Raw genomic sequence first — 26058 nt, 5'->3', positions numbered from 1 at the left:
TATGTTCATGCTTGATTGTTACCTAAAATTCCAGGCTACAGTTGCCAAGGTAATAACAGAATATACTTACTATGCTGTCATGTGTCAATCAATCAGTCAATGGTAGTTCCTTTAGTCACTTGCCTTGAAGTTGAGAAAAGATTATTGAGTTTCTATGTCACCACATTACTGCAATTAATTTTCCTGTGTGATTGCAAAAAGACAAGTAGACCAGGATTCTACGCAAATATTGCCCTTAACCACTTTAATTAAACAAAAAGTGGATACTGGAGACTCTTGGGAATCCCATCAATTTTAGTACACAGCGATAAATCCATGGAGATCTCTGGAGACATCATGATTGACCAGAAGCATTGGCTTTCCATCAAATAGCTTTTAAGACATTTCATAAAAATTTAAAAACAGAAAATTAATGGTGGCAAGTAGTGTCAGGTGTTCATCACAGTGAACATAATTCATCCTCCGGGGACCATGAATGCTTACGAACAATTTATAGCAATCTACCCAAAAGCTATAGGGATATTTCAGTTGGAACAGAGGGGCTGAATGGACGACAGGCTAACATTGCAGCATTTACCCAACCATTGCTTGAGCCACTGACATGGCTTAGGCTCTGTTATTGACCATGCATCTCTCAGGCATAATCTTGACCACAGCAGTAATTCAGACATGTAAGCTACTGAAATGTAACTACGCTGCAAGCAACTGCATTTAAGTGTCTTCTCAAATCCATCATGCTTTGAATAGAACGTCACTGATCGATGTGCTGTATGCAGAGGCCAGATAGGGCCTGACAGACAGCTCTACAGGGGGTTCCTATCCCAGGCTCACAAAGAGAAGAGCTCCATACAAATTAAGCAATGCTTCGCAAAAAATCAATCATTACGTTTGCTGCTGGTTGCTGCTCCTTCCATGGAAACAACCCTCCAATGTATAGCGTCATGTTTAGTATCCATTCATTTATGACCCCACTTAAACGTCTATATCATCTCAACGCACATTTCAGTATGAGAAACCAATATCTTGAATTAAGGTTAACATTATGACAATAACTTTTAAGCTCTTGTCCTTTTGCAGCAAACTGTGCCTGCAGCACAAAAAATCTTTTTCAAGACCTTAACAACACCTATACCAAGACCTTAAAAGCTAATTTTTAAATCTGTTTTGTCAGTTAATCACCATAGAAGCATATTGTTATTATGTTATTATGTTATTATCTGGGCTATGTTTCCTTTCTGGCAGCTAGTTCCTTGTCTGGTGCTTGTGGGAACTACCTCAAAAAACTAACAGAGGACTGTTCTAAGAACTAGAAAGGAGCAGCCCAGATATTGCATTTTTAAATTAGTCAGTCAATTAGGTATAAATGATCTAAATCAATACCAGCAAGCTAGTTGTGGTCTATAACAAACTTGTCAAACATCAACACATCTCACACACACCAACATGGATAAAGTGTTTAATGGGCACCTAGGTGTACATACACATGCATCTACTTCAACGAATAAGCACCCTACAATAACTCCAGTCAAGTTCTACGGTTTAAACAAAGCAAATATCCAACCTATCTACAAAACTGTCCACATGTCGTCTCTTTCAAAGACAAGAATATAGGTGCCAGAAACTGTATCCAAGCTGTAGACGGAAGAGTGAGGGGCTCGTTTTTACTTTTGTCCTTTCGGGTAGTCTGACAACAATGAGTGTTAAATTCAGACCTACTTTCCTCAGTAATCAGGTCAGGTCCAGACAGGTGCACCCTGACTGATAAAGAGGTGTGGGGATTGAGGGCTCCTCTTTTACTGGTGGTTATAATGTTTGTGGTGTGAATTGCATTACTAAATAATGTAAATACACAAGTGAGCAGAGCAAGCAACTGGATTGTCTTTAGCAGAGCTACAACTTAGTGAACCTTTTATTTATTTATAATTTATAAGGATTTATTGTGATTTGAGAAGAGAATGAGAAGGGAGCAGAGGAAAGGGGAACAATTTGGTCACTTTTTTTACCAAATTTAGGCAACATACTGTTTCATTATCATTTTTGCTTATCGCGTTTTGCTGTTGTCACAATTCAATCGCAGACATTGTGGGAGGAATCAGGTCAAGACATTGTCCAGAGTTGATTTTACTTAACATGTAGCACCCAACAGACAGTAGTCCATATCGGAAACTATCTAAAAATCCTCAGTTTGGTTCATGTGATTGAGCTCCCCAAATAGACACGCGGGACGAATGATGCCTATAATTATTTTAGTTTATAGTGATATTTATCACCTGGAAATATGCATATGTTTTTAGGAGAAATTCACATTCGGCGTAATTATTTCTAACATTTTGGAAAAGTTTCTCTTGTTGGAGGTGTATTCAAATGAACTGCCTTCTCATAGTCATTTAATCCAGTCTGCAAACACCGCAGAGCTCATAGAAACCTATGATTGTAGAGTAAATAAATATGACGTCTTTTAATTGGCAGAGACTCATTGTGCTTTCAGCTTGCCGTATTCAAGGAAAAACCATCAATGATGTTGTATTGTATTTTTCATTACAGTGTTTTTCATGCCAAACACTCCCATCACAGGTGGCTGCCTTCTGTGAAAATTAATGCTGCCTGCAATGCAAACATGACAAAGAGGCCGCTATTGATTTTAGCATTTTGATTTTCCTCTTGAGGTGTCTTGCACTTTTATAGCCGGGCTGCAGAGACAGGCTTTCCCCGTGTCTCTGCATACATTTATATGCCGCATATGCAAATGAAAATATCTGTATTCATCTTCCCTTTCTCTATGTGTATCAGTGAGAGAGAAGGCTTATGAGAAAATTGTGTATCCATCTTGGCCTATATCTAGCATGCACAGTGTGAATGGTAGATATGCTGAGAGTCTACACTTGCCTCGCTGTTGCTGACACAGCAATGTCCAGAGGTTGCCCGATCTCTCCAGTCAATCCAGTCTCAGTGTGCTGAGGTTGCTATGGAGGAGCAGAGCAAAAGAAGGGAGTTACTTAAAGTACAAAAACAGGCAGACGGTAGAATTCTTCTGCCATGACAGGAACTATAATCGTGATAAAGTGGCCATTCCCAGAGCAAAGCAATAACAGTGCAATTATTACAGGTGAGGTTCAACATGTATTTTTGTCTGTGTTTTGTTTTTGACTGCAAAAAAAAATCAAATTCCTTTCATTTCAGCTCTTTCTGACGTATGATGAAACCTGAGGAAACTTGTACTCTAGGTCAGGAATCCCCTTAAAACAGCCACGGAGCACTGAAATGTTAACTACTGCCAGAGGGCTTTGACAAAAAAACAAGTGCCTCTGTGATCGCGATAGCGTGTCTGTGCTCAAGTATGACTGATGATGTCTCTCAAAAGAAAAACTACTCAGGCTGATATGGAAGTCAGGTTTACTTTAAACTTCAAGTGTTGATATGTTTTTGTCTTGCATTCATGTAATTAAGGTTAGCGTGGAAAGTATCTATAATTCAAACTGTCATCGCTCTCCTTCTTTGGCCTGTAATTGTGTTTATCTTCCACGTCAGCTCTACTCAGTTTCACAAAAATACCAAAAGTAACACTTTGTACCTTGAAAATAAAAAATAATCAAGTAATTAAGGTGCCGTAGTTGTGATGAGGGATTTACTTTGCCAAGTTCCCATTGTTCCAGATGACCTTTCTTCTTTGACCCAGTTTCTCAGCTGTTCATCTTTGTTGTCTATGTAGTGAAACAAAAGGTTAGATCAAGCTGTGCTTGGAGTTCTGACTAAACTACAAAAACACCTCATTAAATGGAGGATTTACAGTGTTGAGACTAAACATTTATCTGAAAACCACCAGTAAATCTTTAATAACATTATTTTTGTTTGTATTTCTTACGTTCTTGTCAAAAATAAATTACCCCATAGCTCACAGAAAATCGCTATGCAATGAAAAAGAAACCCACAAGGCCAAAATTGGCACAACTTAATTATAGTTATTAGATTTATTGTTATTAGATGGATGTATCTGCTGATTTATAGCTTTAATCTGCTGTCACATGAATGATCAGTTGTGGTTCAAAACAAAGCTGATAATCAGTGCTGCTCTGTGGTTCGTTTTACTCGACCATAATAACAGCTGAGTCATGGCAAGCTCAAACTACATTAGGATCGGAGCATTGTACGCTTATTTCTATGACTCAGCACGCAGCGGCATTACATGCCATTACAGCTTTAGACAGTGTAACTTTGTTTGAATCAGCATGAAATTACATTTACCTGCTTAAATGGTCCATTAATGTCTGGATGGCCCTCCCAGGAGATGGACAACTGGATGGAAAGTGCTCTCATTTCCAAGGAGGGCACAGAGAGTGAAAACAAATGTAGCACTTATAGTGAGGTGATGAGAGGATAAAAGTGAGCTAGCCCTCGCACAAAAAGATGTCACTCCTAGGTTGAAATAAAGACCAAAGTACAACTTGTAACTCATATCTTTGCTAATGACTGCTGTTTAGGTGTTATAAACATGAGACACGAATTTTAATGTACATTAGAGTATAATCTGTTTCCCCCTGAGGCCGCTACAGCAGTATGTTCCACATTGAACTGGGCTGTTCAGAAATCTGTTTATACTAGAAGTCTGTTACCCCTCCAGCTGGAAACGTCAGTCATTGTTTCCTTGGTTAGTATCATCATAATTTATTCTGCTGTGTTCCCTCGCTCAGCGGCCCTTTGGCAAGTTGTGTTGCTGTGCTAAGAACTCTACACATGCTCACTTTGGCAAACAGGGAGTTAGAGGCTCAACAGAGTCAAAGTAACTGCTTCTGTAATAACAACTCACTTAACGTATGTGGTAAGAATCTTTAAACATGATTTTAGTTTTAAAAACACTGGTGCAACTACATACGTTTCGCATCACAAACAGGACCATTTAAATCAATATCAAAATACGGATTGTATTGTATTAGGTTTTTTTCCTTTTATTGTTTTGAGCTTCATTTGTCACTATGGTGATATCAGTCTGCAGTAGTGGGCACAATGAGTTTGGTTTCACATTACCTACCTGGTCACTTCCTGGCATGCAGGGGAGAGGGTGAGTAGGGCTCAAATATTTTCTGTTTACTATCTCATCACTCTTGCTTCATGACTACTGTCATTCCTGTTTGCTTTAATAAAATCAGCATTCACAAAGGAAGGTTGATTTCAGAATCTCAGTAAAGTGCCCAACTTGGCATCTCAGTGGCTTCATTAATAGAAGTATTCATAGTGTATATCCTAAACTAACTGAAAAATGATATTGTTTTTGAGTTAGAACAAAATTAATTTGAAGGTGAGTAAATTAAGCAGTCAAACATCATTATTGTGTTTAATGATGTGTGACTTCATATCCCATTTCATATGTGGGATATGAGTATCCCACATATGAAATGGTTTATTTATCATGCAAACATTATATCTTAATTTCAGAAACCTAGATAAGTATTAGTATTGAGAAACCTAAATATATGGAAACTGGGCTGTTCTTGCATGCCTGCAACTATTTGAATGCCCAAAGATTGTAATGCCTTTGAGCTAATTAAACCTTTTCTCCCCCTTCTTTTGTTAATCACACATACACATACAATATTCAAGTCTGTTAAAGTAGTTGTTAAATGTCTACTATTTACTTTATGCTACTAGCAGTTATTCTATCTGTAGGCGTTTTGAAAATGTAGTGCATACAAAATTATCTAGAGTTAGCATTAGCATAGATTTACAACTGAGACACTGCTGCAATTTACAGCACTAAGGCTTTTGTTTCTCAATAGATTAACAACAGCGAAACAAAACACTAGCATTCACAGGACTAGCCTATTATCTGCCAACACTGTGACCACAAACTACCCTGCACTTCTGACTAATGCTAATTATTATAAGGCTTATTTATAGCTCATCCTGGCAATTTCCCATGTGTCATTCAGCCTCTCTTTGAACAATGTTTGGCATCACTTTTGTCAAATAAAACTCAAAAAAAGAAGTTAAAAATAAATAAATAAAAAAAGATTAAAAAAAAAATTTAATAGATATATCCTACTTACAATGCAACACTCCCTTCAAGTGTCATGCTCAGTCTGTTACCTGGTGGGCTTGTATATTTTCTCCAGCCTGCATGGTACTTTCTATTTCTCTGTTAAGCACAGTTTTCTCTGTTAAACTTGTACTTTTCATTTGTCTTGAGTCCATTAATACACAGTCTTGACAGTGCATATACCTCATGACCACAGGGGGCGTTGTAAAAATGTGTTATCCATCTTGCCACTATCACACTGATTTATTGAAAATAAAAACACTGCATCTGAGTTATAAATGTGCAGAATCCCCCTTCTACCTGCAGGCCTGCATCTGCTTTTATTAACTTGGGTTAAGTTGGTCTTTATGGATTTTGTAGAAGTGATAATATTAGCAAATACGAACATGCATCCATACAGGTCAAAACACTATACATGGAACCAAGTGGTCTCTTGTTTTGTTTTTTTGTTTTTTACCTGCCATTTCACTTGCTTTGGTGGACCTTTTTCCCCCTGCCCTGCACATCCAACATGTCTTGGTGAAATACAGTGCCGAACTTTTATGGTCTTGCCTTCTGTCTACTGTTCTGAAACCTTAACTCTCTGTGTGTGTGTGTGTGTGTGTGTGTGTGTGTGTGTGTGTAGATACTTGAGTATCTATGTAATTCAGTTTGTGTTTGTCTGTTTGTTAGCAGTTTAGTATCCCCAGTTTTCAAAATATCAGTTTCAAATTTAGTATCAATATCAGCTCATTTGGCTACACAACTCAAATCAAGCACATTTAACACTGAACACAATCGGGTCAAGGTCACACCAAATGTGAAACTCTGTAAAAACTTTATCTTACCCACAATTTTTAATGGATTGTCTTCAAACTGTCATCATATTGTAATATAAACATAAGAAAACATCAAGGTCAGTATAGCCCTTGCCTTTCCGTGAGAGTTGCATGCTCTGAGTGTTCTCTTTTGCTTTCAGAAAGCAAACAGATTTACATATTTAACAATAAAGTTGCAAATCTGAAGGCGCTTCACCATAATGTAACATTTCGTGCATATATAACTCAAGATGTGAAATGCAAAAACGATGGAACGCAGAAGTAACATTTATGTTACAGATATTTGTGCTATCAACCAGTTTCTTCATTTTCATTTGCAAATGAAAGCCATTCACTTGTGTCCCATAAACATGCACCAAACAATGACTAACCACTCTTCCCCTCACTGTCCTCCTCCGCTCCACACAAAATTTCCATTAACATCTCTCTATAACAATGGCATATTAAGCTTTGAGCTTAATTTTAGTTAGATGGGTTCACAGTAGGTCACCAAAACAGTGTTTTCAGTGTCAAAGCCTGTGCCGCTTTTAATGTTGACTCACCAGCTACGTTGTGCAACTACATCATCATCACTGTCATCACTCCAACTCTGAGTTCAATGGCGAACTTATGGCATGTGATATTTACATAATTAGTGGTTTAGAGTTCAGATGAGAAATTGCTTTAGCCACATGCAAAGTCTTGATGCCACCTTTTCTATAGGCTGGTCTGAACACTATTATTAACTGTCCCAACTTACTCAGTGTGTCTACCAATATTTAATTTAAAGGAGATGAAAGATGAGGCCAAACCTTTTCTTTTCTTGGCATTTCATTTGAGAGCCAGTCTGTAAGTGTGTCTGTTTCACGCGTTGCTATCTATAATCTGAAAATGTGAGAATATCTGTGTCAGATGAAATTGGTTGCACTCTTTGCTTGTCATAACCTGTACTGTCAATCACATCTGAGCATGGCATTGCTTATCAATACAAGCTGCTTGTCTTTTACCTCGGATTTGAAGCATCATGATCCTCTAAATGCTACAGAAAAAAAGCCACCTTGGCACGTAGTGCTAGACAATCAAATTACCCTTCTTTTGAAAAGAAAAAAAAATCTAATCTGTCTGTTTGTCTCCTGTATACCCACACATCCACACACAAACACACATTGTAACACATGGTTGATTCGGTACTGCTGTTCTGCCAGCAACATCATCACTCTCCTTCCTACCCTTGTCTCCATGGAGACAAGCTTCCAGAGCTGGCTGGCTCCAGACCGTTGTGAATCAGCACAGACTAAAAACGGAAGATGGGGAGGGGGTCTCTTTGTGTTTAAACATGACTGAAAGAACACTGTGAGCTCTGTGTTATCGTAGTCCCAACAGTGACGTGATCAAAGTGTCCGAGTACTCCTGCATACAGATGTGAAAAAGGGACCAGCAATACTCTGAAAAAAATGTCTAATTTTGAGATTTCATGCTTGTAGTGTATTAAATATTAAAAAATTTTAAAGCTACGTTTCATTCAGCCATGACTTGACAATATTATTACTATTTACATTTTGGTTTATTTCAGTTTTACATTTAAAATAATAATCCCTTTATTTCACTCGCCCAAAAAAAGATCAGATCTCATAAAAGCAGTGACTGGATTTTAAAATTTGCAATGGTAATAAGAAGTGGGACAACTATGGGCATCCCATTAAAGAAAATTTAGTCTATACTGTACTTTGTTTTTCAGTTATGCTAGTGGCATGGCTCCAGCAACTGCATTGTCATCCTGTGGGTTGGTCAAACTGCATATGCATATGCAAAATACCCTGCATATGTTGCTGAAGGAGCGAAAACTGAAGTTAGTAATGAAACTCATTGCACTTCAGCTACACATCTATGTGAATATTTGTGTATTTCATGTTTTTTGTTTTGTTTTGTAATGTACTTGTCAATCTATTTCATAAGTTTCACATTTTTCCAGCACCACCTGGAGGGTCTGAGTCTACACAGTCCAGTCTTTGCACACACTGTGCTTGTTCATTGTGACGAGAGCATCAAGACGCTCAGCAAACAGTCGTGTGAAAAATAGAGTACACCGTATCTCAATTTTAAGGTTCCTACACTTAATAAAAAAATTATCTGGTCCTCATCAGGTTCTAAAACCACATATTACATTATTAAACAAAAAACTAGGCCAAAATACAGTTGCTTCGGTTCACTGAGGTTTGTGGGCATTCATGCACAGCTCTCTTAAGGTCCCACCAAATCACTGATTGAGGTCTGGACTGACTATGACAATGCAAAACCCAGATTCTCTTTCAGTGGTTTCTGTGGTAGTTTCAGTTTCTATGAGCATTGCCTGATCTGACCTTGGGGTGAAATTTCTGGGACATCCACTCCTGAAAAGATTGGTAAATGTCTTGAATGTTCTACCTCTATGTAATCTTTGCCATCCTAGAATGACTGACTTTAAGTTGTTTGCAAACTCGCAGACTGATGGGCAGCAAAAATGTCTTCTGTAAGATTACTGCTAATGTCTTTTCTTCTTGATACAGTATCAACACACACCTGAATGGTCCAGGCCAGCAAACTGCCAAAACTTGTACCTTTATAGAGGTGCTTACATTTGTGATGATCACCTAATCAAGTGGATTTGATTAGCAGCACCTGGCTGCTACTTACCCTTGTAATTACTGTGAAAGCATTGAGGATGTACTCAGTTTTCCACACACTGCTATGCCATGTGTTGCTGTCCATCTGTGGTTGGAATGACCTAATTTTAAGATCTTGTAAGGACCTGAGGGCGTACTTTCGTTATCACCTGCACTTTATCCTGAAATGTGATGTATAAGGTTTCATGTGAATTACATGACTAAAATTAGTTTGATCAAGAGATTTCAGACCCTCTTCCATGTTTTGCTTGAAAATTTTACTTCTATCATCTGATTTCCTGTAACATAGGTCAACAATATTTTTATGCCCTGAAGGTAGAGCTGCTGCAGGCTGCACTGACTTAAGCATGATGGTGGCAGCATGAATTTCCAATTAGCACTACTTAGAAAGACTGATGGAGCACAAACACAGGTAGGTTTAAGTAATGAGTAGGCAGAAAACACATGAGAGAGTAGAAGGAGAGAGGTTTGCTGAGATGGCCTCACTGATTGCTGTTCAGTCAAGAGAACATCTTCCTGCTGTTCATTAGTTGTGCAGAAAGAAACCAGGATCAGCTCTAAGCTTCCATGATAAATGAACTGACAGCTGAACGTTTCCACAGTCAGGACAATGTTGGAACTGTTTAGTGAAGTTGGTTTTAGACCGGATGTAATGGATCTGCTGTGTTTGTGTATGAGTTTACTGAGAGAAGCAGCGGAAAAGAAAGCTTTCATCAGCTTAACACCTTCACCTTAATTACAAGCATGAATGGGAACTTTGTGTTCATCATATTTATAGACACACACGCACACGTACACACAAGCATGCACTCATGCACAGATGCATAAAAATAAATGCACTCACGCAGGAAGCATGCCTTCATGCCATACCTTGTGTGTGTACAATTACAGAGGAAGTGAACCTAACTAAAGGTCAGAGGACACCAAGAGATTCCTGGGAGTGTATTCAGTGCTGTGCAGGGGCACTGAAAGAGCAAGGTATAGTTTATAAATTAGCAAGAGAGTACCACACAGTGTTTCCATGCTGGTCAACATCCAGCAAATGTTAGATTTATTGAGCGTGTCTGTGGTGTATTAGAAATTCATTGTGGGTAAAATATAGTGAAAAGAAATAACAGAAAAAGCTCCGAATTTTTAGACGACACTGTGTAGGACAGTTGCATTTTCAGGTGGTGGGGGGAAAAAAACCTAAAAGCTAATTCTGATGCATCCATTTATTCTCGTAGCCACTCATCCAATTTATTGTAATGGGGAGTGAATCCCAGCAATCACTGGATGAGAGCTGGTTTACACCTTGCATAGGCTGCCAGTCTATCATAGGGCCAACATAAAGACAGACAACCACTTATATTCACAGCTATGGCCAATATACAATCACCACTTAACCAAATGGTGGTGTAATCAAGGTTTGCATGTTCTCCCTGTGCCTGCATGTATTTTTCTCCACCAGTTTAAAAACACGCATGGTTGTAATATGAATTTTCCTGCACATGTTTATCTAGGTGTCACCTCAAATTAATCTCCTCCCTGTCACACTATAAAAAGGGGAGATGATCATGCCTTCAGTGAAACACAAATGCTGTTCATCTGCCCCAGAGGAAGGACGAAACTTGTAGACATGAATAAGAATAAGCTCGATTCAGTGAAAGCTGCTAGTCACATGTGACTGAAGACAGAGTAAATGGTGTAAATGGTGTTTTTTACTGGTTTTTTGTATCTCATGGTTGCAAATTACTGGATTTTGTGGGGTTTCTTATATTTGGGCTTGGTCAGGTCCAGGTGCAGCTGTACTGAGCGATGTCAACAAACCAAAGCAAAAGAAAAAAGGGGGGGGAAAAAAAGTTGCACAACAACAAGCTGTCATCATGGCTAGAAGATGAAAAACAGGTCGAACAAAACCACAGATTCCAATGTGAACCTAGCCGAGCCCTAATGATTAAAGAAGATTGCTTTTCTTTTGACGTAACCAAAACAAGCACAGACTAAACAGACCATAAGTGGCACACAGGACCAAGCACACAATGAAAGTGAAATGCCAAACCTCTGAATAGCCTGCAGGCAGGTACACAGTTGTGCCCCATTAACTATGAAGTTTCCAAAAAAAAAAAAAAAGACTAGAGCAGAACATCAGTGGCCTTTGCCGCTCACTCTCTGCCCTAGGAATGAGATGAGAACAATCTCACATGTGGTGCGCGGAGCACTCAAGTGCGTACATGCAGGCAGACATACACGAGTACGTGCAGTACTGCTGCAAAGACACATCAAGCAGCAAGTGCACAAGACATGGTCAGTGTTTTTTGTTAGAGGGAAACAAGCAAATAAATGATGTCATTATCTCAAAGCGCATAAGCTTGAATATTATTACCATATTAGTGGGAGACATTTGGCATTCTTGCCTTCCATAATGATGGACTGGCAAGTGGGAAAGAAAAAGAGGCAGCATTGTTCTGTATAACATTACACTCATACAGCTGATATTTCATATTTTAGCTATGAGACATGCAAAGTCACAGTGAGACACTTCCATCCCCCCAACCTCCCTTTTTTTTTAGCTTCATCTTAAACAACGTCAGGGATACCTGGGCGTGTTTCTGCAGAAGGCGCTCCCTCAGGGCACTTCCCTGTGCATGTCTGTTAAAGCATTAGCCTACAGGAGGCATACAAATGATCGTGCAGAAACATGAAGAGAGCAGGCAGCGGGCTGTAATACGGGGTCCCCATGGCAACCACACAAAACGGCATGCACTCACCATGGCAACAGAGCGGAGACATCGGTAGAGCTGGTGAAGGCCTCTGGGTGTTTGAAGTGATACACGCGGGCCATCAGCAACCAATTCAGTCACGCCGAAACATAAACGCTAACACATTACGTTAGTGGGTAAACAATGCCCTTTCTCCCCATAAATAAATTAATTTGAACTGGATGAATCCAGTAATTAAAAAAATGGGTCAGGTTGCTCTCCTACACAGCTTTATTGTGTGTGTGTGTGTGTGTGTGTGTGTGTGTGTGTGTGTGTGTGTGTGTGTGTTTTATATTAATTTTTCACTTCTACAAGGTGACGTTAGCTATTTTCCTGCAGAAGCCTGGTCACTGTTTGTTTGTTGTTGTTTTTATTTTTTAACAAAAATAGGATTTATTAGGTCTAAAACTAGGCATTACTTTTACATTACTGTCAAACCCATTTTAGGTCATGGATCACATATAACATAACCTGATCTCCAGTGGGGCTGACCTGTGAAACTGCTGGATTATTAAGTAGCTCTGAATTGTTCATTGTTCAAGTGTGAATGAGAGCAAGTGTATTCTGAATTAATTTAGACAACGTGATAAAATGCCTGAGGTGTCTTGAGGAAAAAGAAATAGTAAAGTATGTCTCAGTTTCAGTTTTCCACATTCAGTCTGTCTGTCATTACAGAACTATGCTGCTGTCCTAAATCAACGAAACACATCAGCACAGCTTTGCCGAAGCAACCTGCTTCAGTGTGGTATGGCAGGCTTTGGGTAATGTCTTTGTCATGAAGACCCTAAATTGAATTGAATTATATTATCAGTTCGAACAACCATTTATATCTCTTGTAACCACATAATGCTTTCTGATGTAAAAATGTAGAAAAAAATAGACCCTCTATCTTTGCTTTTTACAGTTTCCAAAGCTATGTAGTGACACAAATTGGATCACTCTTCTTTCAATGACTCCCTTTAGGAGTCACCACACCAGATCTGCTGCCTCCATCTCACCCCATCCCTAGTGTCCTCCTCTCTCTCCTCATTCACTACCAGAGATGGGCAGTAACGCGTTACTTGTAACACGTTACTGTAATCTGATTACTTTTTCCAAGTAACGAGTAAAGTAAGGGGTTACTATTGCAAAAACGGTAATTAGATTACCGTTACTTCCCGTAGGAACGCTGCGTTACTGCGTTACTAAAACCGTGATTTTTTGCGAGAACGTCTCACAACAGTGACGTAAGCGAGTGCGCCGTTAGTGACAACAGCTGTGTGCAGATCAACAATGGATCACATGTCGATTGTGGGAGAGAGTATGAGCGTGCAGCGTTTAAAGCGTGGAAGTACTGACCTTACTTTGAGTTTGATTCCATAAAAAGTGACAAAAACATTAGTGTCCGCTGTGCGTGGGAAGAAAACTTCTTTTTACAGCGAAAAAAACCCCTAAACTTCCAAGCAAGCACCGAGTGCACAACGACGTAATGCGCAACTGACCGCGGCACACCTGCACCAAGGTAAACCTCCGCCTACCGCAGTCCTGCTTTACAGGTGAAAATAGAGCAAAAGGACCGCTTAGTCTTTGACTTTATTTATTTTCTGCTGTGTTTTACTTGCATCTATTTGAAAGAGTGAGTGTAAACACAAAAAATATTTTATTTTATGTGCTGGAATGTGTAGAAAATAGGTTTAAATGTTAAACTAATTTATTCAAGTCAGAGAATGTTGCATATAATTAAATTTTTGCTTGATGCATAAAGTTAAAAGATTAAAACTGATAAAACAAGTAAAAAAAAAGAGACTTTTCCATTTGATTACATTTTGTATGATGGATTATGCAGAAAAAGTAGAATTGGGCTGAAAGCTCTATCGCTTTATCACCTCTTCAGGTTGTAAATCGTGTTTTTAAAAAGTAACTAAGTAACTAAGTAATTAATTACTTTTGAAAATAAGTAATCAGTAAAGTAACGGGATTACTTTTTGGAGGAAGTAATCAGTAATTAGTTACTGATTACTTTTTTCAAGTAACTTGACCAATACTGTTCACTACACCCATGAATATTGTCTGTGGTCTTCCTCTTCCTCCTGTCTGGCAGCTCCATAATCAAAATCCTTTCCCCAGTATATCTACTATCCTTCCTCTGCAAAACAAACAATCTTACTAACTTCATTTTTGAACAACTTAACCTGGCCATCCCTCTATACTTATTTCTAATCCCGTCCATTCTGGTTGATCACACTGAAAATCAACTCTGCCACCTCCAGCATGGCCTCTTGTTTCTTTGTTAATGCCATCGTCTCCAAATCATACATCCTAGCAGGTCTCACTACCATCTTGTGAACCTTTGCTTTAATTCTTGCTGCCATCCTTCTGTCACAAATCACCCCTGGCACTCATCTCCACCCACTCTGCCCTGCCTTTCACCTCTCTCTAACACTGTCCATTGCTTTAAATGGTTTGCCCCCGGTATTTAAACTCATCTAACTTCACTACCTCTACCCCTTGCAGTTTCAATGATACACCTTTCTCCCTCTCATTCACACATAAAACTGTATTCTGTTTTGCTTCAACAGACTTTCATTCCTTTTCTCTCCAGAGCATACCTCCACATTTCCAGGGTCTCTTCCACCTGCTTCATACTCTCATTTTAAGTCACAATGTCATCTTCAAACATCATTGTTTTTATTTACTCAGTGGAGGTGGCAGCACTTCCAGTCTTTCTTTGTTTTAGCTACTAAACCAACAGAGTAAAGAGTGGTATCAATGTTCTCATTCAACTCTAACAAGGCAATCAATGCATTTAACTCTACGTCTGTATCCCAATGCTTATTGCAATTTACCTGAAAAGCTAATCTGCACCAATAACCAACTAAAACTTGCAGCTGCAGTTGCAGTAACACAAGGACACCGCTGACTCTGCTCCTATTACAGCCTATCATAAAGTTAAAGTATATCATGATGTACAATAGAGTAGGCATTGTTTAACAGAGTCACAGGCAGCTTAACTGAAATGACAAATATCCCCACACAACTGCTGATGCTTCAAGGTCACAGTCAGCTGTACTATAAATGGTAGTGGTTTTCCTGCCAGACAAGGAGAAACCCCCTGAATGTAGCTATGATCTACGTCATCTTTCTGTTACTGTTGCTGCTGATCTTCCTGGCTAAAAGTGGGGTTTTTAATATAAACATATGAGATCAAAGCAAAAAAAAAGGAAAAAAAATCTCCCAAAACTCCAGATTATAAACAATGCGTGATTAATGTTGTGCATTAAATGGGCATTTCACAAAAGGATCTCCATAATGAGGCTGGTTGTCCGTGAAGTTTTGTTTCTTATTAATCATTGTCTTTAATTAAACCTCAGTAGCACAAAGAGATCTCAATCACTGAGGTTTAAGCAGCTTTTCAATTCAGGAGCCATTAAAAGTCGCACCGCTTGACTGGTTTATATATCAGCTGAGGCTGAATAAAACTGTGTCACTGTGAGCTCAGGAGGTCTTTCGGGTTTTTTGTTTTGTTTTGTGGTTCTTTTAAAGGGCATCTCTACAATATTTCTGATGGGATTTCAAGTCCAATAAACGTGTGGTGAGAAATTTAGGTGGCCCAAAGTATAATCTGTCCTTTATTTTTATTTATTTATTTTAGTTATTAGTTGATGAACTGTGTGATTTTAAAACTCTTTGGTGTGAAGACGTGCATATTTTCTCTGCATTGATATTCAGTCACCCTGGAGCGAGCCTGTCTGCTGGAGCTGTCTACTTAATGGGAGCGGGTGGGTGTGGCAGAGAACTAACTGGCAATAACTACACCACGGGTCTGACTCGATGTCTCCATCTAGTGATCAAATGAAGCTTATCATGGGGAGGTACATTAAAAAAATCAATAACAGCAATTATGACCACCTTTAAAAAAGAATAAACGTTTTTGAATCGCGTATTGTTAGATTGCAGTTGAATGATTTTAAGTAATATCTGCTGCAGTCACTTTGGGGGTTTCCTATTGAGCATCTAGCTAAGTGATATATATTGATCTTCATTTTAAAAAAAAAAGAAGCTATGTACAGTTACAGCACAGTTGCTCTAATATGCACAAAAGGATAGAAATCTTAACCCTGAATTTTGATCTTTATAAATCACATTATTTCTGCTTTAGCTTGTAATGTATAATGGCTTATATTTTGCAAACCACTCATGCATGCCTCCCTTAATTCTCTTTTGTTCCTTTTGCTTTTTGTGCTACTAAAAGAAAGAAACTGATACCTCAAGAGGAAGTGAAATTACAAACTCAAAACAGTGAAAATAAATACGAGGTTTTGGTTTTTTTAGCAGATAACTGAGCCCATGTATCATCTTGGCAAAAGGCTGCCATCATGTGTTAAAAATTAGCATTATTACCCAATAGCAATCCACTGTTAAGCCCACAATAAATGCATAATGTATGCTTTCTGGCCACTTTGTCCACCTGTTCAGCTACTCATTGATGGAAATATGTAATCGGCCTTTTAAGGACATAGACATGTTCAGAAAAGCCTGATGACGTTTAAACTGAGGATCAGAATGAGGAAGAAAGGTGATTAGAGTGACTTTGAATGTGGCATACAGTTTCAATTTCACTCTATTTTAGAAACAACTGAGCCACTGGGATCATTCCACACAATCATGTCTAGGGATTACAGAGAATGGTGCGACAATTGTTACATAGATTAAATTTGTTATAATGTGGGTTATATGGGTTAAAAATGGTTTAATGACTCCAACAAACCAAACTAAACACTTAAATGTCACTTTAGGATTAATGTTTCGTCAACTTATGACTCGTTTTAAACACAGGCTTGTTTTATTTTTATTTTTTTAAAGGTAAATACTCATCACAATAACACATAATTTCATCATCAAGTTGATTTATTTGACAGACCAAACATGATTCATTACAGTCCATCAAAAAGTTGACCATGCAACAATTTTGTCATCACATCCATATATTTTTAAATCACTCTCCAAAAATACAAACACAAATGACTCTTCTCAGTGGTCATATATTATCAATATTATTATGCACAAAATATAAAACTAGCATCCATCTTTGAAATCGATATACTGCTGATGCAGTATTACTTCTCTTGCATGTATATTTATATACACAAAATTAGTGACTATGCAACACATAGTCGCCTTAAACCTCTCGCCATGATATTGCATAATAAATATGAACCGACTTCTAAGACTTAGTTTGAATTAGACAGATGTGCTGGCAGCGAGAAAAAAAAAAGATTCAGTTAAGACACAATAAATAACCCTTCAATGTGTTTGTGCATACAAGAGCATGAAATAAAGAAACAAAAATGGTCAAGGGCATGAAACATGACCTCCTTGAAGGCCTTCTGTGTGTCTGTGTAGGTGCACTCGCATGTGATTGAGATTATGTCATTAACAGAAAAGTCTCCTTAGGGACCCTGAGATAGTCCATGTAGCCAGCAAACAGCCCGTCTGTCCACAACACTGTACAGTACTTGTAGAGTTAAAATGGGCGAAACCAGCCAACCCCACAAGAGTTTGGCTCTTTAAGTATCTCTCAGTCAGGCTAACTGCTTTGTTAAAACATCTCAAGCAGGAAAGGGTTGCAATCTGTTACTTCCATGAAACACTGCCAAAGTAAAAAAAGTAAAACCTGTGTAGTTAAATCATTGTTTAGTAGGTTATATTGTTCATGTAGTTTTTTCTCCAGAGTCCCCACTAATTTATTTTAATTTTGCCAGCATGAAAATAAAATAAAATGACAGCAGCACAGCTGATCATTTAGTGCACAAAAATCTTGCACTTTTTTCCCTTTTCACTTCTAACCAATTATCAACATCTAGAACTCTGGATACACCGGACAAAACATTGGGATACAAACTGTATTTTACATAGCTACTGTATATGTTGGCCTGTGAGATGGCAGCTGATTTGTCAACTCTGTTTGAAAGAAGTAGTCTACCTTTTATTTCCACCAATGGACTGGAGAATGTTATTTTTAAGATGTACTCTTAGAAAAGCTCTTGACTTGTTTGATTTTTGTGTTTTGTTTAGTTTTTTTTCAGACATCTTGTTAAGTTAGAGGCCTGACTCACCTTCCTTGAGCAATGACGTCTGTTTCACACTACAACAGCCATCAGAAAGCGATGACGCAAATGACATCCACTCTGTGCTTCACACTTCATTCATCAGCCTGCTATCAGGCTCAGCTCCTGTTGGGGCAGCCTAACACTGCTTCAGGGGAGCAGTGACACTGCCTTCATAGAATCTGTACAAATTTTCTTTGTCGTCTCCTTTCCTTTATTTATTCTCTTCGACTCTGAATTATTTGCTTTCTGCTTAGCTTTTCGCTCGTCTGCTTTGGTTCCTGCTTTCTCTTTCTGTCACCTCTTTCCCCTCACTGAGCTGCTTCCCTCAGTGTTGCAAGAGGAAGTTTGTTGCCATATTAATGTCATTATTTGAAGCTCTGAGCGCCTCGAGGGCATCGATCCTGGAAAAGCCCATTTCCACTAAACGTGCAACCTGTAGGACACAAGATAAAATCAGCTCAAACTTAAGCACAGAAACACACACATACAGGAACACTGAAGTAAACGTCTACCTGTTCTTCTGCTACAGGGGAGTTGTCCAGAAAAGGTGGCTGTGTGGATTGGTGGGCTTGAGGCTGAGGACGGGGCTGCACCGGGACGCGGTTCTGTCCTCTGTGTCTCAGTGAAGGGAATAACCTTGTCCACTGTAGCAACCCGCTCTGCACAAATACACAGACAAAAGCAGTATCTAATACTTTGTAATACTAATCACTTCCATCTAGACAAGAACCAATTGAATACCAATATCAGATATCTGTCAGATACTCTGATAGCTCAGTGATTGTATAGCATACATCCTTAATGACTTAAAAAATGTTCCTCTTCTCATGTTTTCTGACTCTTTTTCACTAGCTCTGCATTTGGCTAAGTTCAGTGTCACTACTGGTAGCACGAGTTGATATCTGGACCCTACAGACGCTACACAGGAACTTTAATAACTTCAAATTTGTGCAACTACCTACCTAAATGATCATGGTTAAATGTCTGACTACAACCGTAACTGTAAGCATGCTTCCCTCTTTCTTTCATTGCTGTATCGCATACTGTCATGTGGCCTTAGAAGCAAAATCAATATCTGAGAAACTGGGTGGTCTATGCATAGGTTCAGTTTTAAGTCTTTGTGTGCATCTACCTGTGGCTGTTGTCTGGCATTCGTCCTGGCCTCGTTGTACTCGGCCAGTAGCAGCTGTTGGTCGAGCAGCTCCATCCTCTGCTGCCTCTGAACGTCAAGAGTGGCACCCATCCCCAGAGGTGTCTCGCTGGTAGGTTGGGAGCCTTGACAAATACAGATATAAACAACAGATTCGTCTTAAAAATATCATAACATATCTGTACACGAGTGGATAAGTGCTATGAAGGATCATTTAGCACAAATTCAGTTTTTCTAAGAGGTTTCAGGACCTCATATCCTATATAGTGGTGAACAAACTAGATTACTATTAGCATGTTTCACTTCAGTCAGGGAACAATAGTTCAGTTAGGGAATTTGACATTGTTAAGCACTGACTATTTTGAGGCTGATAAGCACTCTAAAAGGCTTAAAAATCAGTGAGCGGGACATTAGGGATTAGAGAGGAAGAGCTACTTAAAACAGAACATTAAAAAGGTAAGTAATCTATCGAGGAAATGTTTTAAGAGGTAAAAGTAATCTGCACATTAACATAAAAAGCTCATTTTTGGTTTAACTCCATCTGTTCACACATTATTTAATAAAACTTAATCTATGAGTTCATAGATTGGTGAGCTGACGACAATATCCCATCAGCCTTTTATAGCTGAGAGGTAAAAATCTTTTTAACCAGCAGTTAAAAAGATTAGCCAACAGTGACAGCGGTACATCTTATCATTTTAAGTCACTCTGTGTCACAGCACTAGTCAAATGCCTAAAAGGTATGTATATTATTATTATCATTAAGTCAGGCAGAAAGAGACAACAACCCCACGTCAGGCTCTGCAACTCTCGTCCTTGTAAAAGGGATTTAGACAGGATTTGTGTTTGTTTGTTATTATGGAAGGATGGACTCACTTGAAAAGACTGGCTCCAGAATATATTGTCCAATACGAGACACCCAGACGGGGACAAACAGGATCTTCTGTAACCGTAGGACACTGGAGTGGTACAGTCCACCTGAGATCTGAAAGGCATATTTATAAAAGCACATGTGGACATAATACAGAAATAGCAATCTTTACTGAATAAAGATTAAATTACACAGTAGAAAGTAAGGCAACAATATTAAGTGCTTCCACAGATATAAACTAGTATAGGGCAGTAAGTAAAGCTCGAGTTAAAAAAAAAAAAAAAAAAAAAAAAATGTGCCTCTCCAATAAATCCTTTGTTTATTTTCCTCAGTTGCTTTAGTGATAAGATGTCAAAGTCTATGATCATGTCTTCAAAAGCTTTGCTTGGTCTAATCAGCTTTCCAAATCTTAAAACCCTGTAATGTGAAAAAGACAGTCACCTCCCCTTTTTTTATTCCAAGGATTTAGGCATAAAGAAAATCATAATATTACAGCCTGAGATGAAGAACGTGTGTTATATTACACCTAATCATTATTTATTTAACAAAACTTAAGCCAAAATGGAGAACCAGTGTCTGAAAAAAATAATCCCATATCATGATTCAATAGCTCAGGCTCTCACTTCCTTGCAGAGGATTTCTGGGCAGCTCTTCTTTACAATGATTCTTCAGTCCATCGAGGTTTGTGAGTATTCTCTCCAAGATCCTGCCACAGCATTTCAATTAAGTTGAGGTCTGGATTTTAACTGGACCATTGCGACCCCTTGATTTTTTTCTTTTTCAGCCAATTTGTTGGTGATTGCTGTACTTTGGGAACACTCTCTTGTTGCCTGACACAGTTAGCTAAGCTAAGTTTTAGCAGTTGGACAGATAGCTTCACACTTGACTCTAGAATACTTTGGTATACAGAAGACTTGATGGTCAACAAAACAAATCATCACCCCTCTACCACTGTACTTGAGAGTTGGAATGAGACGTGTATGCTGTGTTTGATACTTGCTTAATGTGGAACTGTGCATTATGGCCAAACATCTCCACTTTGCTCTTGTCTGTCCACAGAACATTGCTCCAGCAGTCTTTGTTTTAGATGCAACTTTGCAAACACAAGCTCTGCTAACATGTCTTTTTTTTTTCTTTATTCAAATCAGGCAACAAAGTATATATCTCATTTACATTGACATAGTTTTTTTTTTCTTTTTTTCTATTTTCCCCTTTTCCCTTCCCCTCCCCTCTTTTTCCCCTTCCCTTCCTTCCTCTCCCCATCCTTTTTACATAAAATATAACTACCATTATATAAACAATCATATCTATGTCTATACATACACATTTATTATCCTAAATAAGTATATTCAAAGGAGGGAGAGAGGGGAAAAAAAACAAAAAAAAACCCCAAAACAAACGAAACCCCCCCCCCAAAAAAAAGAAAAAACAACACCTGCGTAGACCCATATATATAATCTTGGAGCAGATATGGGAGGAGGCCATACCTCCCAGTTTTACTTATTAAAGTAATCTATAAAGGGTTTCCAAATTAGGTAGAACTGTTTAACATTATCTCTTAATGAAAATTTTATTTTTCCAACTGTAAATGATACATTGTGTCTCTTAATAAAGCAGAATGAGTTGGGGAGGGCTTTATTTTTCCAATTTAGAAGTATAAGGCGTCTTGCAAGCAATGTTATAAAACTCAGAGCACGAATTTGTTTATTATTTAAGTTTTTAACTGTAGCTACACCAAATAGTGCCATTACTGGGTCTGGGGGGAGTTGTTTTTTAAAAATATCTGACAGAGTTTTAAATATTTTAGACCAGTAGGTAGGAATATTAGGACATGTCCAAAACATATGTGACAATGAGGCAGAATTCTGGCCACATCGATCACATCTTGAGTCAGCCCCTGGAAACATCCTTGAATCCTTCAATTTAGACAGATGGAGCCTATGCAGGACCTTAAATTGTAGTAGTCTGTGCCTTTTTTTTTTAAAGATGTGTTAGCAAACTCTTCCAAAGAAGCCATATTTTCTGAGTTTTTTAAACTGTACAGTTATAAACTTTAACATTTAATATGGTTATTAAGCCCTGAGATCTAGCTCTCGAGTGTTTTGTCATTTTTCTGAGCACTGTATTATGTGACCTTGGGTGAATTTGTTGTATGAAATTTTTTCCACTTGTGAATAATCTTTCATTAGAGAATGATGGACTTCAAATCGTTTTGCATTTGCCTTCCCATATTGATGTGCAGCAACATTCTCTATTCTAAGATCATTGCTGATGTCATTCTTCCATGGCATTGTATTAACAGACACCTGAATGCTCCACTGACAAACCTTCTGCCTTTATAGAGGTGCTGACACTTAGATTAGCATCTGTTACTACTTATAAATTATAGACTTACATTAAAACCTTGGAACTGAATGTAGGCAGACTTTTTTTCTCACATGACTATATATATATTTTTTTTAATCAATCAATCAATCAATCAATCAATCAATCAACTGTTTGAATAATACTGAAATGCTTATATTCTTTGATTTTGATTTCCTTGATTCATACTGCACACAGAGTCCTTGATGATCACCATTATTTATCCCTCCTGGTCACGAATAGCTTATTATGTTTTAAATGCTGGTACACATGCTAGATATACATTCAAAAGACAAGAAGAATTTATTTACTCACCAATCCACTGAGTGCAAGGAGCCACATAAAAGGGCTGGAAGTCAGCAGCTGTATCACAAAGAACAGGATGATAAAACAGAGATTAGTAAGAATTCAAACTTAAAAGTGAAACAGACTTCCACGTGTCCATAGGGATTTACCTGTAAGCCTACTATGTAGACCAGGGACTTGTTGGTGATGTGGATGCGACCCAGTACCTGTGTGACTGGCATCCTGGGGATCGACAGGTAGAAAGGCACAAACAGAGAGAAGACTGGGGCAAGCCTGTGGGAGGCGAGAGGGAAAAATCAAGAGGATTGAGGTTTGGGCTCCCTTGTGAACTTATATTGATTTTTATGCATTTTGATCTTTTATGTTAAGTTTACATGTATGTAAATAAAACTGCCATTGTCTCTTTTGTGGAGGTGGATTGTAAACTGATTATCTAATACATCATGAATGATGAAACAAAATATGTCATGAAAACTGTTGTCGCAGGCCATAAAACTGAAAAAGTCTACTTTTATTTTAGTGATGCTGCACGTGCGTTATAATAAAGTCTACTTACAGTCCCGAAGGCAGTTCTTCCACCTCATAGTAAAACAGAAACTGGAAAGCCTCTGCCAGCAAGAAATCCATCAATGCAGAAAGACACCAAGTACCAAAAAGAAAGGACTGGTAAAGGGAGAAAAGAGCACCATATAAGATTATCAGAGCAGTACATACCTATAAAAAAAGAAGAAAAAAAAACCCTTCACACTGTATTACATAAGATGAGTTAAAAGTGACTGAGACCATAAACCTGGTCTCTATCTAAAGTCACAGCTGGGGAGTTTCACTTTCCCACAGACTTCTACAATCAGGCTTCTTTTTATTGGTGGCCATTACAAAGACTAGAGGTTTATGGCACTTCTAATTTATCTTTACTGTTCATACAGAGATGTTAAATCACTCTTTTATATGCAGCCCATGAGTCTAAAAACATTTGCACAAACACAAAGCCACCTAAATGAGGAAGTTATGCATTTTCTTCCCTAAAAGGTGAATTTAAAACTGAGATGAAACTCATACTGATTCTGACTGATGATCACACCTATGAAATAATTCTAATTTGGAGAGTCAAAGGAGCTTGCAAAGAAAAGCGTCTGCTTCTTTAAGTTGCTTGAAGACGTTTCACCTCTCATCCGAGAAGCTTCTTCAGTTCTAAGGTCAAATGGTGGAGAGTCCCAGATTTAAACCTAGTGGGAGTATCCCCCCCACAGAGGGACAAAAGGACCCCCTGATGATCCTCTAATCACCTGAGCCAATTTGGGGAATAATTTTTAATTGCTTTATACAGCACCATCCACTCTTCACTCTGGTTCAGCTAAATCTCTGGTTACACTCCTTCCTTAAATGTTTTTATCTATCAATAGTTTTTATACTTACAGCAAACTTCCTGGTGCCAAACCTCCTTTCAAAGATTCGAAAGTTGTAAATGAGCAAACTGCTGCAGAATGAGTCCTTGATATCGAGACACACCAGTCTGCCACACAATAATCTCCACACCTAAAACAGAAGGGACAGAAGAGTCATACACAGACATTTGTATCCAAAACATACGAAGAACAAATAAACCCCTGTATAATAATGCCTTTTATGTATATATTACACATATTATACATATGTGTCCCAAATTTGGCATACTATCTCACATTTCTGAACCAAATACTAGTACATTTTACCATAAATTCCAAGCAGGCTTGACAACAGTGTATATCACCTTTCTTTGTCAACCCATGCTTTCTGCTTCGGGATCTTACATGCTACTCAGTATATTCAGGTTTAACACTGTCCCACCCCCTGAAGCAGGAAGCATGGACATCTCTTTGTTAACTTTCAGTTAAGAAAGTAAAAGTAAGAAAGCAACTTTGTTGACTGATTATTCTTTGTGATAAATAACCTACAAATTTAATCTGTTTTAACCTGTGTTCTATTAGCTGTGTAAAACAAATATGGTGACAAATTAGGACAAGCATAAACAACATTTATGTATTTTCTGCATCGCCAGGATACATGCAAATTCTTGGAACAGGAAATTTACTCCACACGCTTTATTCTGCAGTTCAACAGGTAAAATGGATTTCTTCAGCAGACAGTCTATAAGCAAAACTTCAGAAAGACCAACAAAGCTGGTGTCTGTCCTCCTAGACAAGGTGTGTTTGTTCAGGGTCTTTAGTCCTGGATCCTTATTGTTTCACTGGTGTAAACTATCAGATAGCACTAGGTGCTGGTTTTAGCGTTCCCTCTATGTTTCACCCCCAAACACACTTGTAGATGCCGGGCCGTACCTGATGCTCCTGTGTGATAGCCTGGAGGTGGTAAACAAACAGGTCTTGGTACTGTGGCAGCAGGGTGAGCATCACAGTTAGCCCATTTAGAACCAGAAGAAGGCTTTTCGACAGAGGAGCCTTGTCTGTCAAAGACACACACACAGTATAATTAACAGCAATGTACAGCGTCGCTTTGTTCATCGATTTATCTAATATTCTTTAAATATTGCCAAGAGTCGTGAAGATGGAAGGGCTTATTTGTATACAGAGGCGGGGCACACATAGACACACAGCCACCTCAGTACTACGAAGTTAGCATAATATTCACTTTATTTGAACTTTGAGGCCTTAGCTGAACAAACTGAATACTTGGAAACGTGTAACATAAGGTTCTAATTAACAAACCGAAGCATTAACTGATAGATACCGTTCAGAGTAAATGAATGACAGCGCAATGCTAACGTCAGGTAGCTAAGCTAGTAGTCCGTTGAGACTCGCTGTGGTTTTAACGGCAAATTCACGATACTTACAAAGGCCACGAGAACCGGTGGTTGTGAACATAACGTCCAGGTATGTTACGGTGTCCAGGCGACGGCTGTCGATCCAAATATAGCGCCAAAGTGACACTAAAACACCGAAATAAAGTTGGAGACAGGATCCATGCTGTAACCGTGGAAGGAAAGGCAGGGCAAAGGACTCCGCTACGGAAGCCCGACAACAGCTAAAAGGTTTCTCTCGCAGAAGCC

At 38.5% G+C, this 26058-nt stretch overlaps 1 protein-coding gene across 1 annotated transcript; it reads right to left on the bottom strand.

Annotated features, from left to right (window-relative positions):
- Positions 1-17098: 17098 nt before the first annotated feature.
- On the bottom strand, positions 17099-26058 carry ubac2 (UBA domain containing 2). Its single transcript, XM_005914208.3, has 10 exons — positions 25843-26058; positions 25331-25455; positions 24429-24548; positions 23569-23675; positions 23162-23285; positions 23022-23069; positions 20348-20456; positions 19454-19596; positions 18834-18980; positions 17099-18754 (listed from the first exon to the last, which is right to left on the bottom strand). The coding sequence occupies exons 1-10, from the start codon at positions 25871-25873 to the stop codon at positions 18647-18649; spliced, it is 1062 nt and encodes a 353-aa protein (XP_005914270.1). The 5' UTR covers positions 25874-26058; the 3' UTR covers positions 17099-18646.

The sequence above is a fragment of the Haplochromis burtoni genome, unplaced genomic scaffold, assembly GCF_018398535.1.
Source record: "Haplochromis burtoni strain Fernald_Lab_line unplaced genomic scaffold, NCSU_Asbu1 Contig_7, whole genome shotgun sequence".
NCBI classification, from domain to species: Eukaryota; Metazoa; Chordata; class Actinopteri; order Cichliformes; family Cichlidae; genus Haplochromis; species Haplochromis burtoni.
Note: the sequence above shows the minus strand (reverse complement) of the source record. Positions and strands in the feature narration are given on the sequence as shown.

Bases quoted from the DNA above. Each gene is read 5' to 3' on its own strand.
- ubac2 (XM_005914208.3), bottom strand. From the start codon at position 25,873: ATGTTCACAACCACCGGTTCTCGTGGCCTTT. The intron at 23,070-23,161 runs GTAAATCCCTAT...TTTGTGATACAG, and splicing joins TCTACATAGTAGGCTTACAG to CTGCTGACTTCCAGCCCTTT. The intron at 18,755-18,833 runs GTAGACGTTTAC...TGTGTCCTACAG, and splicing joins CCCCTGTAGCAGAAGAACAG to GTTGCACGTTTAGTGGAAAT.